Genomic DNA, 23456 nt, shown 5'->3' with positions numbered 1-23456 from the left:
AAAAAAAAAAAAAAAAAAAAAAAGCAAGTGTTTTGTTAAGACTAGAAGCTAATCTAACACAATCTACTCCCCGATGTTAAATTGACCAGTAAGCCCATAGATGACTGGAAGGAAGTGTATGTGACTGAATATACCAAAACTATAAATATTAATTTTAAAATCTTGCAAAGGTTTTGGAAGACCCCTACTCTGTTTCTGAATTGGAATTTTTCATTTGAAAATGTATAACAAAACCCACCAAGCCATCTATAGTGATGCTTGTGTAGAAACAGGGATCCTTATAGTAACGTTGCCAAGTAATGTGCTTACCAATAATCACACCCAAATAAAACAAAGGCTAAGGTTCCCACGCTCCTGCCAATATAAACATGTTCACAATGTTAATTCCAAAGGAAGAGCTGTCAAGATGTGCCTGAAGATTTCCTCAAAGGGAGAGAGAATTCATGAGCAAACAAACATCGTGTCTCTCATCTTCTGTATCCTGGGGTAAACATCACAAGATCATTTTCTCCCATGATTTTAGTTGCTCTCCATCCCAGGTCAGTAGGCAAAACTGAATCATACTGGTAAATTCCAGGCTCCAGCCTTGGTTTGAAGGTACACACAATTCAGTAAGAGTAAAGGGGCACTGGCCATGTGAGCCCATCTTGAATACTGACAACTTCCCTGCCTTTCATCTAACACCACAAACCCTCCTTCATTTAAGTCTCTGAGATCTTTTTGCTGTATTTTGAGCTTTTCAGCTTATCTTTTTTGGTGAAAGAGGAGGGAGGAGGAGAACAAAGGGAGAATTTGAAGATTTTCTTTCTGTTTTCATGGACTCCGATTGTGGTAAAGAAATTGAAAAGGTAACTTTAAAATCTTGGTGACACTAGCCAACGATAAAAACTATTTTTCATACCTCAGCCTAATTAGAAATGTTAGGTTTTTTGTTTGTTTGTTTGTTTTTGTTTTTTGAGACAGAGTCTTACTCTGTCACCCAGGCTGGAGACCAGTGGCGCAATCTCGGCTTGCTGCAACCTCCACCTCCTGGGTTCAAGCAATTTTCCTGCCTCAGCCTCCTGAGTAGCTGGGATTACAGGTGCATGCCACCATGCCCAGCTAATTTTTGTATTTTTAGTAGAGATGGGGTTTCACCATATTGGTCAGGCTGGTCTTGAACTCCTGACCTCAGGTGACCCACCAGGTGTGAACCACTACCCCCAGCCAAAATGTTAGTTTTAACACAGGCTATATCATGGTCATAAATTAGACATGGTCACAAATTAAAGAAGATAGCTTTTTGGCAGGAGTAGTAGTTGGGGTGTGAGAGTAGAGCTACAGATTTTTTCTTAGTAGTTACTTCAACATATTTTATTGATAAAGACTATCTGCTGAAGCATAGAAATACTACCAACAGCCTGTTCCATCATAGCAGGGCTGGCTTGTAGTATATGAAATCCTCTGCCCCATTGAGATCTCTTTATGGACCTTTCCTCCTAAGCATCAGAAAACATAGAACTAAATATCACAATTCTTGCTGAAGGCCAAAAATTAGTTCTCAGAAGGATTCTCTGACTCTCATCCTTCTATAAATTCACCCATCACATTTTAGATAATGTGATGGGTGAATTCGTAGAAGGATGAAATTCTGAATTTTTATGGTCAGTAGATTGTTCCTTTATTCCAACTGTCTTCACTTGATATCTACCTAACATTCCACATAAATAGACAAATGGAAAAGCACAATTACTCTGCCAAAAGCTGGTCAACTTTCTCCCAGGACACTCAGCCATCTATACTGAAAACTGACTGGTAGTAATATCATTCTAATTACTTTTTTAACTAGAAATATGTTACACAGAAATATTTTCAGTGTGGGGAAAGAAAAATCACTTGCCACTTATAGAAAGAATTCTACTGCTTCATGTGGCCATTTGCAATAATGAAACAAATAAGCAAGTAAGACTTAACACTGGGTTCTAGTAGATACACAAGGATCAAGGCAAAATATAGTGCTTTCATTGCATAAGAACAGCACAGACACTATTCTGGCTTTCCCCTACATTTCATCATTTACCAATATTTCTTCAGTCTCGGGAATTTTTCAATACCTGAAACTTCAAGGTTTTCTACTCAAGACATAGCTATCCCTTCTTGAGGCTTTCTGCCAATGGCTTTAGTGCTTCTATTTCAACAGCCTAGAGATTTGAAAGCTAGAAAGAGAGAGATGTAAACAAATCCTCTAACTTTGATCTATGCCCCCAGGTTCCTCAAAAGAAGCCCTTGGAGAGTCTGGGATATGCTAAGTATATGACTTGCAGTTGAAATCCTTAGAGTGACAACCCATTCCAGTGGGTACCATTTTAGCCAACCCAAACCTTTATTTTCCTAATACATACTTAGAGTGATTTTTTAAAAATGATATATCTGGGAAAGTATTTTAGAATGTCATCTGTTAACAGAATTAGGTACATCACTCCAGAGTATATTTTCAAGTTACAGAATTTGGCCTTACAGAGAGTTCTAAGCCCATCACGTAAATAATCATTTTTACCAATGATTCATAATACATCCAGACTCCAAATGTTAAGGCTTACTTTTTTCTGATACTCTTCTCTGCCTACTCATACTCCTTTGACTTCTAACTCCTTTAGAGTAAAAATTGAAATCCCATATCCCTAAAAACTAGACAGAATCATCATGTTTACACACTGACAAATTCATTAATTCTGTTTCTCTGAAATATTTAGCAAAAAGCTAGCACTGACCCAATCATAGATTTCCGCAGATAGGTCTTCACAAATTGTAACTGGTATTCACTGAAAAGTCAATGACTCCTGTTCCCAACATTTACAAGTCTCTGGATTTTCTTGAACTGGCCTCTTCCCCTCAGCTCTTACAGACTATTGTTTTAAAACTACTACCATTTAAAAGTTAAACACCATCAGTTTTTAGGGATATGGGATTTCAATTTTTACTCTAAAGGAGTTAGGAAGTCAAAGGAGTATGAGTAGGCAGAAAAGAGTATCAGAAAAAATTTAGCTTTAACATTTGGAGTCTGGGTGTATTACGAATCATTGGTAAAAATGGTTATTTACGTGATGGGCTTAGACCTCTCCGTAAGGCCAAATTCTGTTACTTGAAAATATACTCTGGAGTGATATACCTAATTCTGTTAACAGATGACATTCTAAAATACCTTCCCAGATATATCATTTTTTAAAAAGTCACTCTAAGTATGTATTAGGAAAATAAAGGTTTGGGTTGGCTAAAATGGTACCCACTGGAATAGGTTGTCACTCCAAGGATTGGATGCAAGTCATATACTTAGCATACCCCAGACTCTCCAAGGGCTTCTTTTGAGGAACCTGGGGGCATAGATCAAAGTTAGAGGATTTGTTTACATCTCTCTCTTTCTAGCTTTCAAATCTCTAGGCTGTTGAAATAGAAGCACTAGAGCCATTAGCAGAAAGCCTCAAACAAAAACACACCTTTTTTTGGCTTCCACTCCACTCACAATCAACATAACAGAGACTGCTTCCGACCCAGATGTGATGGAATGAGTGGGACGCAGAGTCGGGGGAGGCTTCTCCACACACCAAGCAAGCAATCACTCCCACAGCAGACATCAGCTGGATGTCCAAAAATTCAGTTCAATTCTGACAACACTTACCTGGAAATAGCATCAGATCCCACAGGTTGAAAGCTCAGTCCCATAAGACTGCCCCCCATTTCAGATGCCTGTCAGAAAAACAGGTTGTGGCCTGTTATAAATGGGGGTTCCCGCTCTTCTGGGGACGTTGTGTGCAGGCACTCAAAATGGTCCAGTGTTTGACATATCAACGTAGGATTTCCTACACTACAGCCTCTAACAAAACTAGGCTGTCCCAGACCCCTGGTAATAGAATTGTTTACCTTTATACCAAGAAGGTTGGGAAAGCACCAAAATCAGCATGTGGCATGTGCCCAGGCAGGCTCGGAGGGGTTCGTGCTGTAAGACCTAAAGTTCTTATGAGATTATCCAACACAAAGGAACATGTCAGCAGGGCCTATGGTGGTTCCATCTGTGCTAAATGTGTTCATTTAGCACAGATGTGCTAAATGTGACAGGATCAAGCGTGCTTTCCTTATCGAGGAGCAGAAAGTCATTGTGAAAGTGTTAAAGGCGCAAGCACAGAGTCAGAAAGCTGAATAAAACTGAAAAAATAAAATATAAAATAAATAAATTATTATTCAGCTGAAAAAATAAAAGCTGAATAAATAAAAACTGAAACTTTTTTGAGTAATAAAAATGAAAAGACTTGCTGTAAAAAAAATAAAAATAAATGGGGGTTCCCATGACCCCCCTCCTTGGGATTAATTGGTTTGCTTCAGAGGCTCACAGAACTCAGGGAAACACTTTACTTATGCACATGTTATAAAGCATATTACAAAGAATACAGACAAATAACCAGATAAAAGATTCATAGGGCCAAGCATGTGGTATGGCAGGGGTCCCTGACCCTCTGGCAGCAGACAGGTACCAGTCAGTGGCCTGTTAGGAACTGTACTGCACAGTAGGAGGTAAGAGGTGGATGAGCAAGTTCTACAGCCTGAGCTCTGCCTCCTGTCAAATCAGCCAGCATTAGATTCTCATAGGAGTGGGAGCCCTATTTGTGAACTATGCATGTGAGGGATCTAGGTTGCATGCTCCTAGGAGAATCTAATGCCTGATGATCTGAAGTGGAACGTTTTCATACTCAAACCATCCCCCACTCCCTCATCTGTGGAAAAACTGTCCTCCATGAAACTGGTCCCTGGTGCCCACAAGGTTAAGGACTGCTGTGTAAGGCACAGAGCATCCCTGTCCTCTCTAGGGCACCATACTCCAGGAACCTCTGCAAGTTTAGCTAACTGGAAGTTCCCAGAACTCTTCTAAGTTTTTATGAAGTCTTCATTACCTAGGCATGACTGATTACATCATTGGCCATAGGTGAGTGGCTCAATCTTTAGACCTTCTCCTCTCCTGGCTGTTGGTTGGTAGGGCTGAAAGTTAGTTCCACCCTTCTAATCATGCCTTGATCTTTCACATGACCATTCTGAAGCTATCTGGGAGTCCCCAGCCATCAGTTTGCTCATTAGCATGCAAAGAAACACTCCTATCACTCAAGAGATTCCAAGAATTTTAGAAGCTGTGGATCAGGAAATTTATTACTATAAAGCACCTTATAATGCCATCGTTTTTTCTCCCAAAGGCACCAGCCTGATTACATTCTGAAATTAAAACATCTGCCAGCTTCTATAGTGTAAGTCAATGCTTTTCTAGTTTTCTGAGAGTTTGAAAACTCAAATCCTAGCTAAAACCTGTATCACTTTTAACTTGAAAGATTTAAAGAGAATAAACATTTAACCCCAAGTGACTAGAAGTCATTTAAAATATGTAGCCCTTGGATTATTTTATCTGCTCAAAGACTCTTCAAAAGTAGATGAAAACACTGTCTAGACATATATTATAAACCCCAGCTTAAATTTCATAGCCCAAACATGAAATCTCTTCTCATTGTTTGAAATCTGAAACTCATTTCAAAGACTGCCTAGAAAAGTTTTAAAAAATGGATTAGTCTTGACTTTTCCTTACATATGAGGTAATATTGTTACAGGTGAATCTCCGATAAGCAAGAAGCCATCCCTGTGTAATAGGATCTTGTTTGCCACACTTCCAAACTCTTCCCTGAAGTCCTATTCATTGCTCTCAGAAAGGAATCCAAAGTAATGATAAAAAATATAAAAAGTAGACAGTCTCATCCATGCTTAATACAAAAATCAGAAGGAAATCTAAACCTGATGTGCCTGATATTATAGTAAGATGTGTGTGTATGTATATTGCTGAATATATAAACATAATCTACATAATCCATATAATCAATCCCTGCTCAGTGTCCATAAGCAGATAGGAGAAATTTAAGGAAATGAATACTCCCACAAACCCAACATATAACTTATCATATAAAAGTTAACAGCCAAAATGTGTTGCTGTTGCTCAAGAAAAGTACGTTTCGACGTGGTTTTCTTGATAGCTCTATCAAGAAAGTGATATTATATACTTATCAAAGAAATAATTGTCCATCTTAACGTTTTAGTATGCCCCCCATTAAGTGCTAGCTCTCACGTTATAAGAAAACTAAAAATTATTTTTAATAGAGAAAGCTTGAATACCGTATTTTTGTAGATGAAGGGAAAATTTTAGAGCATGAAGATGTACTTGAGAAAAAATAAGACATTCATATATCATTTTCACGTAGAAACATTTTAAAGCTTTGCAACATGAGCATTTTTGTTGTTTAGGATTAATATTTGCTGGAAAGTAATTCATCCGTGAAATTATTTAACATATAGAATTATTTCTTAGTTTCTGGTTTGGGAGAAATGCTCAAGTTAAGCTTAAAAGCATTTTATTCACACTGCTAAAGCTGAAAAATGTAAATATGGAGCTTTCAATACATTCAAATGAGTTTGGAGAATTCTAAAATATTCAATCTATTTATAATGAATATAAAACTTCATTAGAAACTGGCAAAAAAAACCCAACACCCAATGTAGCTAAAGGTATTTGAGTTACTTCATATTACTGGGAAACTTTCTTTTAAAAAATAAGTTATAAATAACATTCACTAAACATACTTAATAAACTTTTTTCAATTTTGGTGGTACAATTTAATTTTAAAAATTTATCATTGGCTTTTTAAAAACTTCAGCTAAACTTACCTGAGGCTCTGCATTATGTTACTCAATGATTCTGATGCCAAGTTTTGAAACCAAATTATAGGCTAATCACCTTCGGTGATATAAAAGGTAGAACCACAAGATAATCCAGCACTTTTCTCACAACTTGAAAATGGAACCTGTGGCGAGTACCTGCCCAATGTTAAACTATGCTCTAAACAACTGCCTGTCATGTAACGGGCTGCTTGAAAGCAGCAACACGCTACTCCTGTAGTCAGTCCTTAACTTCTTAACCACAGTTTCATCAGTGTAAAAAACGAAAAATTCCAGAAATAAACAATTTCTTAAGTTTTAAATTGCACACTCTTCTGAGTAGCATCATGAAATCTTGTGCTGTCCCCGACAAGAATCACCCCTCTGTCCAGCATCTCCCTGCTCTCACCTGTTAGCCACTTAGCAGCCATCCAGGTTACCAGCTGTGTACTGCAGTACTTACGTGCCACTCTTATTTTCTCTTATTATAGCCCCAAGGCGCAGGAGCAGGGATGCTGGCAATTCAGATGTGCTAAAGAGATATGTCAAGTGCTTCCTTTAACTAAAAAGATGACAGTTCTCAACTTAAAAAAAATATATCATATGCTGAGGTTGCTAAGATCTACAATAAGAATGAATCTTCTATCCTTAAAATTGTGAATAGTATATCGTACTTTTTGTTTCATTATTATTGTTGTTAATCTCTTACTGTACCTAATTTATACATTAAACTTTATCCTAAGCAGGTATGTATGTATATACAGGAGAAAACATCATGTATGTATATCGGGTTCAATGCTATCTGTGATTTTAGGTATTCACTGGAGGGGTCCCAAAACAAATCTCCTATGGATAAGGAAGACTTATCTCTACTGTATGCTTCTTTTATGAAGACTAATCTCACTAACCAAGGTGTAGAGAAATTGGAAACAGCAATAAGGATAAATATAATTGGATAATTTTAATAGCTACTTTTAATTTTTAGATTTTTTTAATAGTACTTACTACGTACAGGCCGGGTGCAGTGGCTCACCCCTGTAATTCCAGCATTTTGGCAGGATCACCTGAGGTCAGGAGTTTGAGACCAGCCTGGCCAACATGGTGAAACTCTGTCTCTACTAAAACTACAAAAATTAGCTGGGCATGGTGGCATACGCCTACAGAAAGCTGAGGCAGGAGAATCGCTTGAACCTGGGAGGCAGAGATTGCAGTGAACCAAGATCATGCCACTGCACTCCAGCCTTGGTGACAGAACAAGACTCCGTCTCAAAAGAAAAAAAAAAAAATTGTACTTACTATGTCCTAAAAGTTTTACACAAACTAATTTATTCCTTAGAGTGATTTTAGTTATTTAAGATTATCCATATTTGGGGAGAGATAGCAAGGGGAGAGATGCCAGATGTAGGTGATGGGAAGGAAGGCAGCAAATCACACTGCCACGTGTGTACCTATGCAACAATCTTGCATGTTCTTCACATGTACCCCCAAACCTAAAATGCAATAAAATAAATAAATGGGGGGAAAAAGATTATCCATATTTTACAAGTGAGGAAACTGGTGAAGAGAGGTTCTTGCCCAATACTGCAGAGCATTTAAACAGTGGTGCAGACGTTTAATCCCACAGCTATAGGACTACCAGGCACACGGTCTTAAGTAACTTTCTATCTTACCTCTCAATCTAGATATAAGTCAGGGAATATTTCAAAGGAAACCATGGCTCCACTGAAAAGTATGCCAGCAGGTAGTCAGCCTCGAAGATGATCCTCAATGATACCCATCTCCTGCATGCCCTTCTGTAATCACCTCCCTTGAGTGTGGACTGGACTTACCAGTTCAATTCTAACCAACAGAATACATAAGAAGTGATGGAATGTCTCTTGCAAGATTGATCGGTTTTCCTCTCCAGGCCTGCTTGGGCTCTCTCTTGGCTCACTATCCCTGCGGGAAGCCCACTGCCATGTTGTGAGGCAGCCCTATGGAAAGACCTATGTGGGAGGGATGGAAGCCTGCCAACAACCACCCCAGACAGGTTGGAAGCAGATGCCCCTCCCCGAGTGGAGCCCTCATGCCTGAAGAGGCTGCTGACCAGGCCAACAGCTTAACTGCAACCCCAAGAGAGAGCCTGAGCCAGAGACTCCCAAACTAGACTCCTGACCCACAGAAATGAGGAGATAAGAAATGTTTATAGGTGAAAGCTGCTACATTTTAGGAAAATTTGTTAGCCAGCATTAATACAGCAGTAGACAAAAATTATTTATTATTACAGGGTAAATAATTTTCTTTATACTTGGAACTAGAAGGAGGAATCTGTCTAGAAGAGATTATACCAGAAATAACCACAACCAGCCCAAATAGCAGATTACCACGTCCTTTACCTTTCCACCCAAACACACATAAATCAGATAATCTACATATCTCATCCTCCCATGGCTCTTCTTACTGTCCTCATTCTCCTTTTCTTAAACGCATCCTTAGGAATAGGAATACTAAAACCCAAACCTACAGCTTTAAAAAAAAATCTGTAGCCATATAGTTTTGAATTTCATAGCAAACTCTTTTCTTCTCAAGTTTCCTCACATTACATTGCATGTTCTTGTTATAGCACATAACATATTTTTTTCCTCATTTGTAGGTTTAAGTGTCTGTTTTCCAGGCATCCTCTTCCCTAACCTTTTACAAGAATCATGTTTTGTGCAATCTTATATCCTCAGTACTGAGTGTTTAACATATGGCTGGGATTTAATAAAGTTTAAATGAATTAATGAATAAATGTGTTACACAACCAAGTGAGTGAGTGAACAAGTGAGTGGCTAAGCAAGAGTTTAGGGACATGGAAACCACCACTTGACAGCGTGAGGCTGCTTTGCAAATTTGGACCTTCACACCAGCCATTTCCTTCTACACAGAATGCCCTTCCACTGGCTCACCGTCAACTCCTCACTAGGCTTTTCTGTCTCTAACATTCACCTCAAAGAGCTGTCTGCTTGCTTCTCTACAACCTCCCCGCCAACACACACCCACACACTCAACCAGGAGAGCCTTCCTTTTCTCTGCTGTGAAGCCTTTTCTTTATGCGTCCACATCCTCCTGGGCACACCTTGGTCACAACACCCAGCGTGTCATACTGTATTGAGTAGTTATTTGCCTGTCATTTCTACTTAGCCGTAAGCTCCTTAAAGAACAGCATATCCAGCCATCAGAGTGCCTAGCAGTAGTAGGTACTCAAAAATGTTTAAAATAATGGGCAAGAGATTGAATGAATGAGAAAAAGAAAGCTGTCACGCAATAAAAAATATTAAAAAAAAAACAAACAGAAAACTATCTAGAAAATTGTCTCAGCATAATCTATTCATTTCAGATATCAGTCAAGTACACATACTGCTCCAACTCCTAAACAGAGTAAAAATCATTCTATATCAAAACTATTACAGATACATGAAAATTATATTTAGAAATAGTACTTCAGATCAGGCATGGTGGCTCACAGCTGTAAACCAAAAATTTTGGGAGGCTAAAGTGAGAAGACTGCTTGAGCTCAGGAGAGACCCCCATCTCCAAAACAACAAATTTTAATAATTGAAGGCCAGGTGCAGTGGCTCATGCCAGCTACTCAAGAGGCTGAGGTGGGAATATCGCTTGAGCCTGGGAGGTTGAGGCTGCAGTGAGCTGTGATGACACCACTGCTCTCCAGCCTGGGAGACAGAGCAAGACCCTGTCTCAAAAAGAAAAAAAGAATTAAAAATTACAAAATCAGCGTGCCTGTAGTCCTAGTTACTCAGGAGGCTGAGGTGGAGGATAACATAGTGAAACCCTGTCTCTTAAAAAACAAACAAAAAACAGAAGAAAGAAATAGTGTTTGAATCTACGGACAGGCCCTAAACAGAGATGCCTTTAGCATATCTTTTTCCCTTTCTCTTACATCCCTGGTCCCGTCTCACTCAAAAAGGTTCAAAAAAAAAAATTTCTTCCTTCTCAGCCTGATTCCTAGTACTGTCCCCAGGTGCCGTACTGGTATCAGCCTCCCAGAAATCACGAAGTGATTTTCTCCCCATGAAAAGTTTATGTCTCATGCCCTCAGAGTTTTGAACTGCAAATGAGTAAGCTAGTGGGAGAAACGGGTGACCATGGGTGGGCGTTTCCATTTTGGTACAGGGATCTTTTTCTAAGGCCATAGCTTTACTCAAAGCCAGTGGGAAAAGACGTTTAACAACAAAAAAGTCCTTTCAGAAACCCTCAAGTCACTCCACTGGGGTGAACTCCCCTGTGACACTAGAGAGGTGATGAAGCTTGGTGGTTAGGGCAGTTTTCTGAGTCAGAAATCTCATCTTTTCCACTCTCTAGTCTTTGGAAGATGAGTGACTTCACTGGAGCCCAAGTGTTCTATCCGTAAAATGAAAGAAGAAGACTGCCTCGGGCTTTCCTTCTCCCACAATTGCTCGGGCTCTTCCTTTCCACCTGGGACCCGGCAGAGCGGCTCCCGCAAACAAGGGTGGCGAGAAGAAAAAGGGCTGTTCTGCCATCAACGAGGTGGTGACCCGAGAATTCACTATCAACATTCACAAGCGCATCCATGGAGTGGGCTTCAAGAAGCGTGCCCCTCGGGCATTCAAAGAGATTCGGAAACTTGCTATGAAGGAGATGGGAACTCCAGACGTGCGCATTGATACCAGGCTCCACAAAGCTGTCTGGGCCAAAGGAATAAGGAGTGTCCCATACCGAATCCGTGTGCAGTTGTCCAGAAAGCGTAATAAGGTGACGATTCACCAAATAAGCTCTATACTTTGGTTACCTATGTACCTGTTACCACTTTCAAAAATCTACAGTCAATGTGGATGAGAACTAATCGCTGATCGGCAAATATATCAAATAAACTTTAAAAAATTGCCAAAAAAAAAAAAAAAAGACTACCTCAAGGAAACTGCTGGGAAGATTAAATGGGTTAATACAGGCAAAGTACTCAGAAAGTGCCTGGTAAGTAATCAATAATTGTCTGCTATTACTATTATAATTTTTACTTTTATTAGAACTGGCTCAAAAAGAACCCAAAGAGGGCAATGCTCAAAGGGAAGAAAGGGATGAGAGAAGAGTACACTTACTGATTTGGTTGTTTAGCTTGAATGCAATGTCCAGCTGCAGGATAAACAGCATGAACTGGAACCAAGGACTCATCTCCATGGAGGGGAGGGGAATATGGACGGAAAACACGATGTCATTGGCTTCAATTTCCCTTGGAATTGCTTCTTCAATGTCTCGGATCTTGTCACACTGATTGGGTCCCCAAGGCATTAACCATTTTGTCTTGTGATGGTTCTTACGGGCATCCACACATTTCACCGACATGTAGGACACTGCTGTTGTGGGCCCCGGAGCTGAAAAGAGAATGTTTGTCTGTTTTAGAAAAACCATCTACTGAAGAAACTGTTTCTGGTTAATATTCTTTCCGTTACTGTGTTCCCTACAGTTTTTGTACCGCCTTCTACAACTGGGGCTCAAAAATACTTAGGGATCTTCCAAATCCAGGTGAGCATCTTTCAGTGACCTTCAGAGGTATCATAAAAGTATCCCTGAGAACCTTCCCATTGTGTTTTCAATTGCTGTGAAAGAATACATTTGTAACCAGTCTAGTTATACTTCAGCACTTCAAAACAATGTCACAAAAAAATCAGCTGTGCTGCAGTTCCCACCTGATTGAGGTCTTGGAGGGCTCTGGTGCTTCATAGAGAACAGTATCTAAAGTCAGAAGACCTTAGTCTTCAAAGCTGGATTTGAAGCCTGGTTAAACAACTTACTGTCAGTGAATTTTGGGTAAGTCAGTTAAATCTATAATAGCTTCAGGCCCCTCATCTGAGAAATTAAATGACTGGTTTCTAAGATTCCTCTTGGCTCTAAAATGGTACGACGCTGCTTTTGCTTAAGATAAAGAATGATCTTTATCTTAAGCAAAAGCAGCCCCTGCTTAGCTTGGTAGCTAGCAAAGAATGGGAACTCAAGCACTGACTGATACTTCAAAAGTGTGCTAAAATATAAACCATGCATTTCAAGACAGCAAAGCAACTTTGAAATGTGTAACTTTAAAAACACTATGTTGTGATTATATAACAGTTATATAATTACAATATTAATAATTTAGAAAATACAGAAATTTTAAGTTCAAAACAACATTTACCCAAAATCCCACTAGAGGGAAGTAACCACTGTTGAAAAAATATCAAAATACCATCTGTCTTTTCTATGACTGTGTAATTAGATAAAAAGTTTGCACATGAATTAAATTGTGTAACTTTAAAATATACGCAAATATTAACACATATTTATAAAATAGTTATATCATGCATAGTTTTTTGTTTTTTTTTTTGAGATGGAGTTTCACTCTTGTTACCCAGGCTGGAGTGCAATGGCGCGATCTCGGCTCACCGCAACCTCCGCCTCCTGGGTTCAGGCAATTCTCCTGCCTCAGCCTCCCGAGTAGCTGGGACTACAGGCACGCACCACCATGTCCAGCTAATTTTTGTATTTTTAGTAGAGACAGGGTTTCACCATGTTGACCAGGATGGTCTCGATCTCTTGACCTCGTGATCCACCTGCCTCGGCCTCCCAAAGTGCTGGGATTACAGGCTTGAGCCACCGCACCCGGCCCATGCATAGTTTTATAGTCTTTTCTTTTCATTCACTTAGAGAAGCAGAGTAGTGTGTGATAACACTGGCTCTAGGGGCAACCTGTCTGGTGTCAAATCCTGGCTCTCCCATTTTTAGTTGTGTCACCATAAATCCATGCTAGGGCCGGGCGCGGTGGCTCAAGCCTGTAATCCCAGCACTGTGGGAGGCCAAGGCGGGTGGATCACGAGGTCAAGAGATCGAGACCATCCTGGTCAACATGGTGAAACCCCGTCTCTACTAAAAATACAAAAACATTAGCTGGGCATGGTGGCGCATGCCTGTAATCCCAGCGACTCAGGAGGTTGAGGCAGGAGAATTGCCTGAACCCAGGAGGCGGAGGTTGCGGTGAGCCGAGATCGCGCCATTGCACTCCAGCCTGGGTAACAAGAGTGAAACTCCGTCTCAAAAAAAAAAAAAAAAAAAAAAAAAAAAAAAAAAAAAAAAAAAAAAAAAAAAAAAAAAATCCATGCTAGGAAGTTTTGGGCAAATTACTAAGCCTATCTCTGTATCCGTTTTATCATCTCTTAGATGGCAGTAATAATAGTACCAACCTTTCCAAATCACTGTATGTTTTAAACAAGTTAACATATTAAAGCACTCAGAGTAGTGCTTGAGCATACAAAAAGCATAAGATATTAGCCATTCTATCATAAACATTTTCTTTATAATTAAAACCTTTCAATTAGTGGTTGCAAAATAGTCAATCACACAATACACCAAAATTAACTCCACCTTCATCAGTTTGTAAAGGCTATCTATAAATAAGAATAATCCTTTGCCTAATACATTTTGTTGGAAATTTCTTCCAGCTTTTCCATCTGCTATCTAAATTTGTTTATGGAACATTTAAATATAGAAGTTCCAGATCTTATATAGAATCCCTCTTTTCCTTTATGTTTTTTTTCCCCATGCTTTTGTGCTTAGAGAGACTGACCTTCTTGATCTCCAAATTCAATAGTCATCTACATTGACTTCTATTTATTTTTTGCAATTTCATTTTTTCTAATATTTCAATAGTTGATCCATCTGAAAATTGCTCTGAGAGATTAGGTGAGACTCTAGTTTTATTTTTCTTAAATATTTAAATTATGGTTTATTGAACAGACCTTCCCTTTTGTTGATTTATGATATCACTGTTACCTAATGTATATGAGCGTATGTTTCTGAACATCTGCTCTTTTCCACGTATTGAACTGTCAATTCATGGGTCAGCACAACATTGTTTTAAAATCTATAAATTGATTATTTTTATCAATATCTGCTAGAGTAACTCTCTTCCCCAATCCATTTCAAATTTATATGTTTTTGCTAGGATATTGAAGATTGAATAAGTCTACACATAATAGATAATAATGAATGTGGACAGAATTAGAATCCTTCCCCAACATTTAGTTTTCCCATCCAGAAATAGTACTTGCTTCTCCATTGTCTACAATCTGTTTTGAAATTTCTTTGAAAACTTTCATTGTTTTCTTTACGTGGGTCCTACTAGCATATTATATTTTAAAATATATATATCTATAAAACTTTGAAAGTTATTAGTTAAAAAAAATCATAAATTATGATTTATGTGTGTGGTTTAAATATGCGTATTTCTGTGCATCTGAAACTCAGTATATTATGTTTGTAGATCTCTGGGCAGAAATTCTCTCTTACTTAATAGAGATCAGATAGTAATAGACGAACATGAAAAGCAAAAAAGAAAGTTATGTAAGAGGCAAAAATGTCTATTATTAATATTCTGCCCTACTTCTAATGTTCGAATCCACATTATTTCTCTATTCTATTAAATATCTATTTTAATGATAAATTTTTAGTAAAATGTTATGTTTGCAAGAAGTTGCAACAGTGCCTATTAAAACTTACCAGAAAAGCTAACACTACCGATCTCTAGCTGAACATTCTTGATGTAGAATGCTAAACACTGCAATACAAGTTGCCACTAACCCCTGCCAGGGAAGTTTTTCTTTAAAACTCAAAACTGTATCACAAAGACTTTACATCTAATCCATCTAAAATCAGACATCTGGCTTATTCTTAGAAATATGAGTCAATCAAACTTTGGTTATCCTGACTCAGCTAAATAGCCCACTGACATTAGAAAAGCCAAATGGCACATTTAACTGAATCCTTTTTAATGTGGCTGGAGAAATAAACAGTGAGACAAAAGTCATGAATTCTATTTTCAGCTAACATACTCAGACTGACTATTTGCTGCAGAAAATAGTTACTACATTTTAAAACTTCTATTCTTCCAAAATGAACCTAACCTTTTTCTTTTTTTTTTTTTTTTTTTTTTTTTGAAAAACAAGTCTCTCACTTCTCAGACCAAAATGAAAAATAACTAGCTGAGTTCCTCAGCTAAGCTCCAAAACCACATTCCAAACTTAATAACAGAGAAGCTGAACACTTTACGGGCACAAAGGCTGCATTTTTAATGAATGCAGTGAACGCCTGCCTTTTTAGGGGCCTGCATTATTTTCATTCTTTCATTAGTCTAGTGTTTCTTCCATAAAGAAAAAAAAATCGCAGAAATACTAATATTTTCATAAATATCATAGCAGTGAACTTGGAGAAGCCTTAAGTGTACCTCAAGCTATACTGTGAGAATCACAATTTTTTTCACTTAAATAAATTAGTCTTCCAGTCTCAAAAATGTTTTGTATAACTTCGAAGCCTGAACATAATTCAGTATTTTCCGTTTTTCTAATAGTGTTCAAAAGAGAAAACACGTGTCTTGCTTGAGAAAGTAAACAGACAACCTGATATTCAAACACAGACAGTTAATGTTTCTCCAATAATATCTTTACAGCTCAGTGCAATGTTCTACTCCAGCTAAACGTGAATTCCTAAGTGTTTCTTTACGTATACGGCATTATCAAGTAAACCAAAAGCAAAGCTTATAGCTGGTAGCTGGTCACCTATCATAGAAGGTGTTTTCATCAGCTACAGCCGATATTATAACTACGTGGGTCATAAATTGTGTCTAGAATCAAAAGAAGTTTGATCTGTCTTTAATTTTTTTTTTTAATGTGAAAGATTTTGTTTTACGAGAAAAGAGCTAAATGGAGGAAGTTGAAATTCAACCTTTGAACAAGTCACAATAAACTAACAAGCATTTGTAATGAAGGCCTTACTTAGTCACTGTGTGGTTCTAGGGATTAATAGAGTTTGTGTATTCAAGAGGGGGCTGGATAGATTCAGGTCAACAAACTGAGTCATGTTTGCTCAGGTGAAAGCTAAAAATAAGCACTCCCCAGTATTCCTAGGATAGTAATGCAGTATTACCCAGCTGCCTCAGCACACATTATAAATGTCCCCTCCACCCAACCATAGCATAAGGTTTAATTGAAAACAAGTGGGCCAAAAACTACTTCTACACCGACCAATTCAATGAACAGAGCAATTTGGCCAAAACTGAATATGCCTAGTCACTATACACTGGTGAAGATAGCCTTGAGAATATGCACAGAAGTTATAAAACCAGGAGCTGTTCATGGAAAATGCAGTCCATTTTGAATTTAGTTCTTTTTTATCAAACATGACCATTTTATTTTATTTGTCTGTATTTCCACACAATATTTTTGGCCTCCACTTTTCCACTATAGTACACAAATTGTGAAATGCAATTCTACACAACATTGAATGTTAAAGTGATATGAAATCAAGAAGAGTTTTAACAAATTGAAGGTTGTGAAGAAATGCACAAACACAGCTTGAAGTCTCTTTAAAAATTCAATGGTCCCTCAGTTTCACACGTTACTATGGCTCATAATATATTGTCCAAATTTATCTTGAATACCTACTATGTACTAGACAGTGCTGGTGCTGCAGCAAACCTAACAGGTGCCAACCATTGGAACATACAAATAATGGGAAGCAGACAATAAATAAAAATTACAGGAAAAAATAATTTTGACGAATGCTATATGTAACCTGAGATTCCCTGAGAAAGGGCAACAGTCAGATACTTGGGAGGGAGGAGAAATGAATACACTCGAATGAGAGGAAAAATTCAGTCATTGTTACAACATAACCTGGAATAAAAATGTAAGTGAACAATGACTAAACCTGTAGTATTGCTTTTGGAAGAATATTCATTGACTCCAGTCAGCTTCCTGTTATTTCACTTCAAATGGCTATCCAGTTTACAAATTACTGTCTAGCCAACCACTAGCATTTATCATGCTCAAAGTTGAGTCAACATTAAATCATTAGCCCCTACTCCTTCCAGAACCTGTAATTTAAGAGTTGGAGAGCGATATAAGACTTGGTAGCCTCTTAGAAAAGTTAAAATAAAACTAAAACAACATGCTGACATGACACATGGTCTCATTTTAGCCAGCATAGACTATTTCCTTGCTTTATGACAAGTAATGAAGATTCCTTTAGCAATCACCTAGGAGCATTACTATCATGCAGGCACCATGCTAACTAAAGAAAAAGACAAATGGCGTCCTAGAGCCCCAGTTGCTCATAGTCTGGTGCGGGAGGCTGAGAAGTTCAGAGAATTACATCTTGATTGGAAATTTCTCCGACAGAGGTTTCCACAGGATGCTCTGGTTGTAAAAAAAAAAAAAAAAAGCTGGTGTTGGCAGGGCATAGCCTTGGAAAAGAGCAGGTAGTAGCCACGGGAGAAAGGGGGATGGCCAATGAGGGAAGGCGCCAAGGTAGAACATGGGCTGGATCATAGAATATCTAAAACAATCATATTTTCTGCAGATATCTGTGCTTGAATATTAAGAATTAAAAGGAAATCACTTAGCAGCTGAAAAATACAGCACCACTCCTATCTGTCTGTGGCCACCCTTGCCTTTTCTAATCAGTGGTACTAGAGCACCTTGGCCCCTGCTCCCCAAAAGTCTCTGCTGTACCCTATAGAGCACCATAAAGAAGGAATAATAAAGAGACCCACACATAATGAAGAACTTTTATTTGGCAGGAATGTTTCCTTTTAAGACACCTATCTCTGCCCTGTAACTAGCCACAAGGCCAAACATGAGATCTGCTGAAAGAAGGGGGAGTGAGAGGGTGGTCAGGTGGGAATGAAGAAGCACCCCTCCTATTCCCGCAAATGGCCCCAAAGAGCCTTTGAAGTTTCAATCATCAGGTAATAATAGCCTTCCTCTAAATGAGAGAAAGAATGTCTGCCTGGCAACAAAGATGATATTTAAAGATTAATCTGCTTTGGGCTACAAGGGGAAGGAATGAGAAGAACAGACCCGTTTAAAAGGTCATTCCTGTTTGTAAGAATTAATAATCAGATTGCCAACATTTAAAAAAAGGAATGACTTTAAGCAAAAATGGTCAAAAACTTCAGAAATGTTTTATTTTTACAGTAGGATGTATCTAACAAAAATGATAGAAACAACAAGATACATTAATTTAAAAACATAAAAATGTTGCTAGCAAATACTTTCACTTGCTGACTTGAGATGCTGGTCTAATGCCTGAAACCCAATCTCAGTTAAAAAGCTGCCAACGCCATCTGTCCACCTGCAAAAATGTGAATGTTTGATTCATTTATATTTTATTTATTCTCTATCTTGTTCTATAAAACATTTTGGGGTACGAGAAATGGTCATTAGCCTTTATTTTTAAAAAACAATTGAGGCTGATTTCAAAGGATAGAATTAATATTGGGGCAGAGTTGGGCAGACTACAAATTACTTGGCCTATGTCGATATCTTCAAAAGTTTTGGGAGCTTACATTCCCCAGCTATTGCTTCCCCCCGCCCCCCAGCTGTTGCTTTTGAAGCAACAGCTGGGAAATATAGGCTCCCAAAACTTTTGAAGCAATAGCTGAAGAATACAAGCTCCCAAACTTTTACCTGATTTATGAAGTTAAATGGCTCAATATCCATTTTACTTTGTAATGTAGAGAAAACCTCCATTGTACTCTGAATGGTATTTACAAGAAGTTAACTACAAAGCATATGCCCAAAGTAGTTCTAAGCTCTGCCTATCTAAATATCACTGCTTGCCTTATGAGAACTTATATAAAACATATTGAGCACTTAGGCCCTTGGGCAATTGCAGAATGTGGTTTGGATTTTTTGATGTATCAAGTTGGGGAGGGTCGAAAAGAGGGAGAGAGGCAACACAGGTGTCAGAAAAAGAGACCATATGAATTCCTGTTACATAGCTACATTTTTTTTTTTTCAAATGCCCCCAAAGTACTTATTTAACCTAAGAAAATCCTTAACTAAATTTAGAAATTAGCTTTAAATATGCTCAATTGGGGCCGGGCACGGTGGCTCAAGCCTGTAATCCCAGCACTTTGGGAGGCCGAGGCGGGCGGATCACGAGGTCAAGAGATTGAGACCATCCTGGTCAACATGGTGAAACCCTGTCTCTACTAAAACCACAAAACATTAGCTGGGCATGGTGGCGCATGCCTGTAATCCCAGATACTCAGGAGGCTGAGGCAGGAGAATTGCCTGAACCCAGGAGGCGGAGGTTGCGGTGAGCCGAGATCGCGCCATTGCACTCCAGCCAGGGCAACAAGAGCGAGACTCCGTCTCAAAAAAAAAAAAAAAAAAAAAATATATATATATATGCTCAATTGATTTTCCTTAGATGTCCCACATGTCTTTCTTCAGCTCCAAAGCCTTAATTCTAGTTAAAAGGAAACATGTGAAATATACTGCACAACTTAAGTGGCCAGATCATATTAACTGCTTGGATTATGAGGTCTTACAGAGCCAATCCTGCTTACCATTCACTGAAGGTCAGTTCCTAAAAAGAGGTCTTAATATTTGCCATACCACTTATCTAAATTTTTGAATGGCTCATTAGAATGAGCTCTTCAAAAATTTCAGCTAAAGAAAGTGCAAATATTTGCATTAAGTTGACTTAGTATTTAACAGATGCAGTGTGTTAATTCTTTTACTGAAATTGCTCTGAAGTTATAATGGTCAGACACTTATGCTACCTCCACCACCTACTTTGAAGAGAAGATTCTCCTGTATTTCAACCATACCAATTAAATCTTACTAGCCTACTAAAGGAAATATTATTTCACAATTCAATCTCAATTACTGGAGAGCTGAAAGTGTGTCTACAGAGGCTAGACCTGGAGAAGTGATTTTTAGACTTATCATAGCTATGCCCTTGTGCATGAAATGGGGTACGCTAAGTGAAATGAAATTCACTCTTGCCAGCCATTTTCAGTCAGTAGTTAATTATGCTAACATCTGTTCTAGGAAAGCTAATTTTTTTTAATACAGCAGAACATTCCTTTACACTAAACCACTACCACCAAAATACACAAACACACGCACCACACAGCAGAGTTGAATGCAAAATAATTTGTACCATACACACAAAAGTCAAGCACTTATTTAAAAATAATTCCTTACAACATAAACTTATGAAATGACAGACATTTTGACAGCAAATTTCCAGAAATTGTAGCAAACACGTGTATGATCCATTCTGACTCAAAAATATTGAAAAAACTATATGTTTACAATTTAGGCAGATGAAGATTTTAAATGCTTGGCCTACAACCTCAATTGTTGTGGACTCAAGATGTAACAGCTTTGAAGAATAGAAGAATTACTCTATATTTGTCAGGATCTACGCAGCAAACAAGCACCACTTGGCTTACATTACTTGCCTGGCTTGGATCCCGTGGAATGGAGGAGCATCGGAACCAAGAGGAAAAAAATTAGAGTGCTCTGGGACACTGAGCCAAACTCTTACATAGTATTTGAAATGGTGTGGTAAACATGAAATTATTTTAGGCTTGAAATTGGTGTCACTTTTTTTCCATTCTTTTTGAAAAAATAATAAAATACACATAAAAGGCCCTGCCAGAGGTTTAGCCCATAAAATCTGCCAACCATTAGATGTACTAATTTTTATAGTAATCCAGTGGCCTGAATTAAGACTCAAAAACTGACCCTTAACCATCCTTGCTGTCCTGCAGCAAAGAGAGCCTAAATCAAAAAGACCGACAGAAGTACTTCAAATTACGAATTTCTCTATCCCCGAAAAATGCCTGCAATTTCTGTTTCTCCGTCACTCCAGAAATACTCAAAACAGCAAAAATTAAATACATATGAAGTGAACACAAAAGACCTCCACAGAAAAACCAGTGGCTCATCTGTTGACGCTATTGCTCATTGCACGGCTAGCCAGTCATCTGAGCTAAGTTTTGACTTTGGGCCAGTGCTTCAAAATCAGCAACCTCTCAGCCAAAAGACTGTGGAATGCAGCCAAGACCACCTATGGAAAGTGAATTATAGCATCTTATAATTTACTACCTTGGGCTATGATCTCATAAACCCAGCATGGAGAGCACACCAGTTCTTGTGTGGGAAATCCCTCAGGCCCCCGTAGAGGCCCCCAATGCTGTTCTGGCAAAGCTGTAGGGGTGGAGGTGACAAAAAAGGGGACACCTGGCTCTCCTTCTTAAATAAGTTCACCATGGGCACATGTTCATATTGGAATTTTAGGGTCAGAAAATATCAAAATTAAATCTTCTAGAAGAAATCCAGTAGGTGGCTTTGTTCTAAAGTGCCTATTACATTCTACAAGTTTCCAACATTTGTTATTTAAAATTATCAGACATTTATTATTTATAAACTACCTATATTCTTTTCTCAATATTACTGTTAATAATAAACATGAACAACTAGCATGTGATTTGCAAAGCATTTTCACATACATAGTTTATTATTGAATCCGCCTATTAACCAAGTAACATAATTACCACCATTGCATATTCAGAAGATCAGTGGTTTTTGTCTCATCAGTAAACAGCAGAGCTAGGACTGGAACCCAGGTCTGATTTAACATGTAATGCTCCTTTCCAATACAACTACCTGTTTATTTATTAGCGCTCACTATTTATTAGCAGTCTCAGATTGCCTGAGGTAGTTGCAGAGCCCAGGGATGAAGACTGTGGCCATAAGTAGCTTGCTGTAGATCCATAGGTGAGGCCCTACCAGCACTGGGCTGGATGTCACACAAAGGGAACCAGCATGACAGCTTGTTTGGGAGATGTGCAGTCAGGGACAGAGTACCTCTTAGACTTCCCTAAAGAAATGATGGAATAACAGGTTCCTGAAAATGCACTAAACTTCCTTGAATCTAATGGATACTCTCCCACGTCTTATTGGGTCTTGGTCATGACTTCATATTGCAGGTAGGCAGTGTTTAGGATGTTAGCCTAGAGAAGATCTGATTCAGGAACACAGAACTGCCATGGAAAAGTCTATGATACCCCTTGTATGCATAGTAAGAGACAGGGATTCAAGCTAGAGAAAATTTGACTCCAGAGCAACCTAAGGAAGAATGACTGATAAATCAAGTAGGCAAACAATGGCACAGTTTGACTCCGGAAAGGGTGGGTCCCTCATCCATGGAAACATTCAGGAAGTAAATGATAAAGTAAAAGTAAAAGATAAGAGCAAGAGCCTGAACTAAATATGTTTCTCTTGTCACACCAAAATGATAACGTCTCCTATCCATGCATGTGGTATGCCAGGGAATGGAGAAATCAAGGTCCTATAGAGAACTGCACATAGTTTATTGATTTTTTTCTTTTTTCTGACCAGTTCCAGATAAACGGATAAAAGCAATTAAAGTACAGGGCATTCTGAATGGTCAAATATTTAGTAATGTACATTGCAGGTTAGGGCGAAGGGTAAGCAAGGCCTGTTAATGTCTTTATCTGGAATTTCACAAATGCCAAGAATAATCATATTTCCTTTCCTGGTTATTCAAAGAAAACACAGGTCCTTATAATTTGTGAATTCTCTAGAATTGAGAGTAGAAATACATTTTAAGAATGTTAAAACTTACAGTTTTAACATTCACATTCTTAGGAATTATTGGCTTTTTAAAACACTGAAATAACAAAATTGAATAAAGTGCCTATGCAATTATTAAATATTTTTAATTTCATCAGTTTTAGGTTCTAGCTCAAGGGCCGTCTCTCCTTCATTCAATTTGTTAAATACCTATAATGTGCCAGCTGGAGGCCTCCTTTGGTTTTCCTTCAGTTGACCAGTGATGCTTACTTCCTCTCCTGCTGGTATAACCTGATCTATATCTTTTTTTTTTTTTTTTTT

At 38.3% G+C, this 23456-nt stretch overlaps 1 protein-coding gene and 2 pseudogenes across 2 annotated transcripts in view; 2 read left to right on the top strand and 1 right to left on the bottom strand.

Moving 5' to 3' along the window:
- WLS (Wnt ligand secretion mediator) overlaps positions 1-23456 on the bottom strand; it is a 131127-nt gene that overhangs the window by 79831 nt on the left and 27840 nt on the right. For both annotated transcript variants that reach the window (XM_017532178.2, XM_017532182.2), the window contains exon 2: positions 11814-12086. In XM_017532178.2, the coding sequence (XP_017387667.1) occupies positions 11814-12086 (273 nt within the window). The remainder of the gene's footprint in view (positions 1-11813; positions 12087-23456) is intronic.
- Positions 3477-7760, top strand: LOC108307058 (annotated as a pseudogene).
- LOC108305737 lies at positions 5987-11796 on the top strand (annotated as a pseudogene).

This window comes from Cebus imitator, unplaced genomic scaffold (assembly GCF_001604975.1).
Source record: "Cebus imitator isolate Cc_AM_T3 unplaced genomic scaffold, Cebus_imitator-1.0 Scaffold3, whole genome shotgun sequence".
NCBI lineage: Eukaryota > Metazoa > Chordata > Mammalia > Primates > Cebidae > Cebus > Cebus imitator.
Note: the sequence above shows the minus strand (reverse complement) of the source record. Positions and strands in the feature narration are given on the sequence as shown.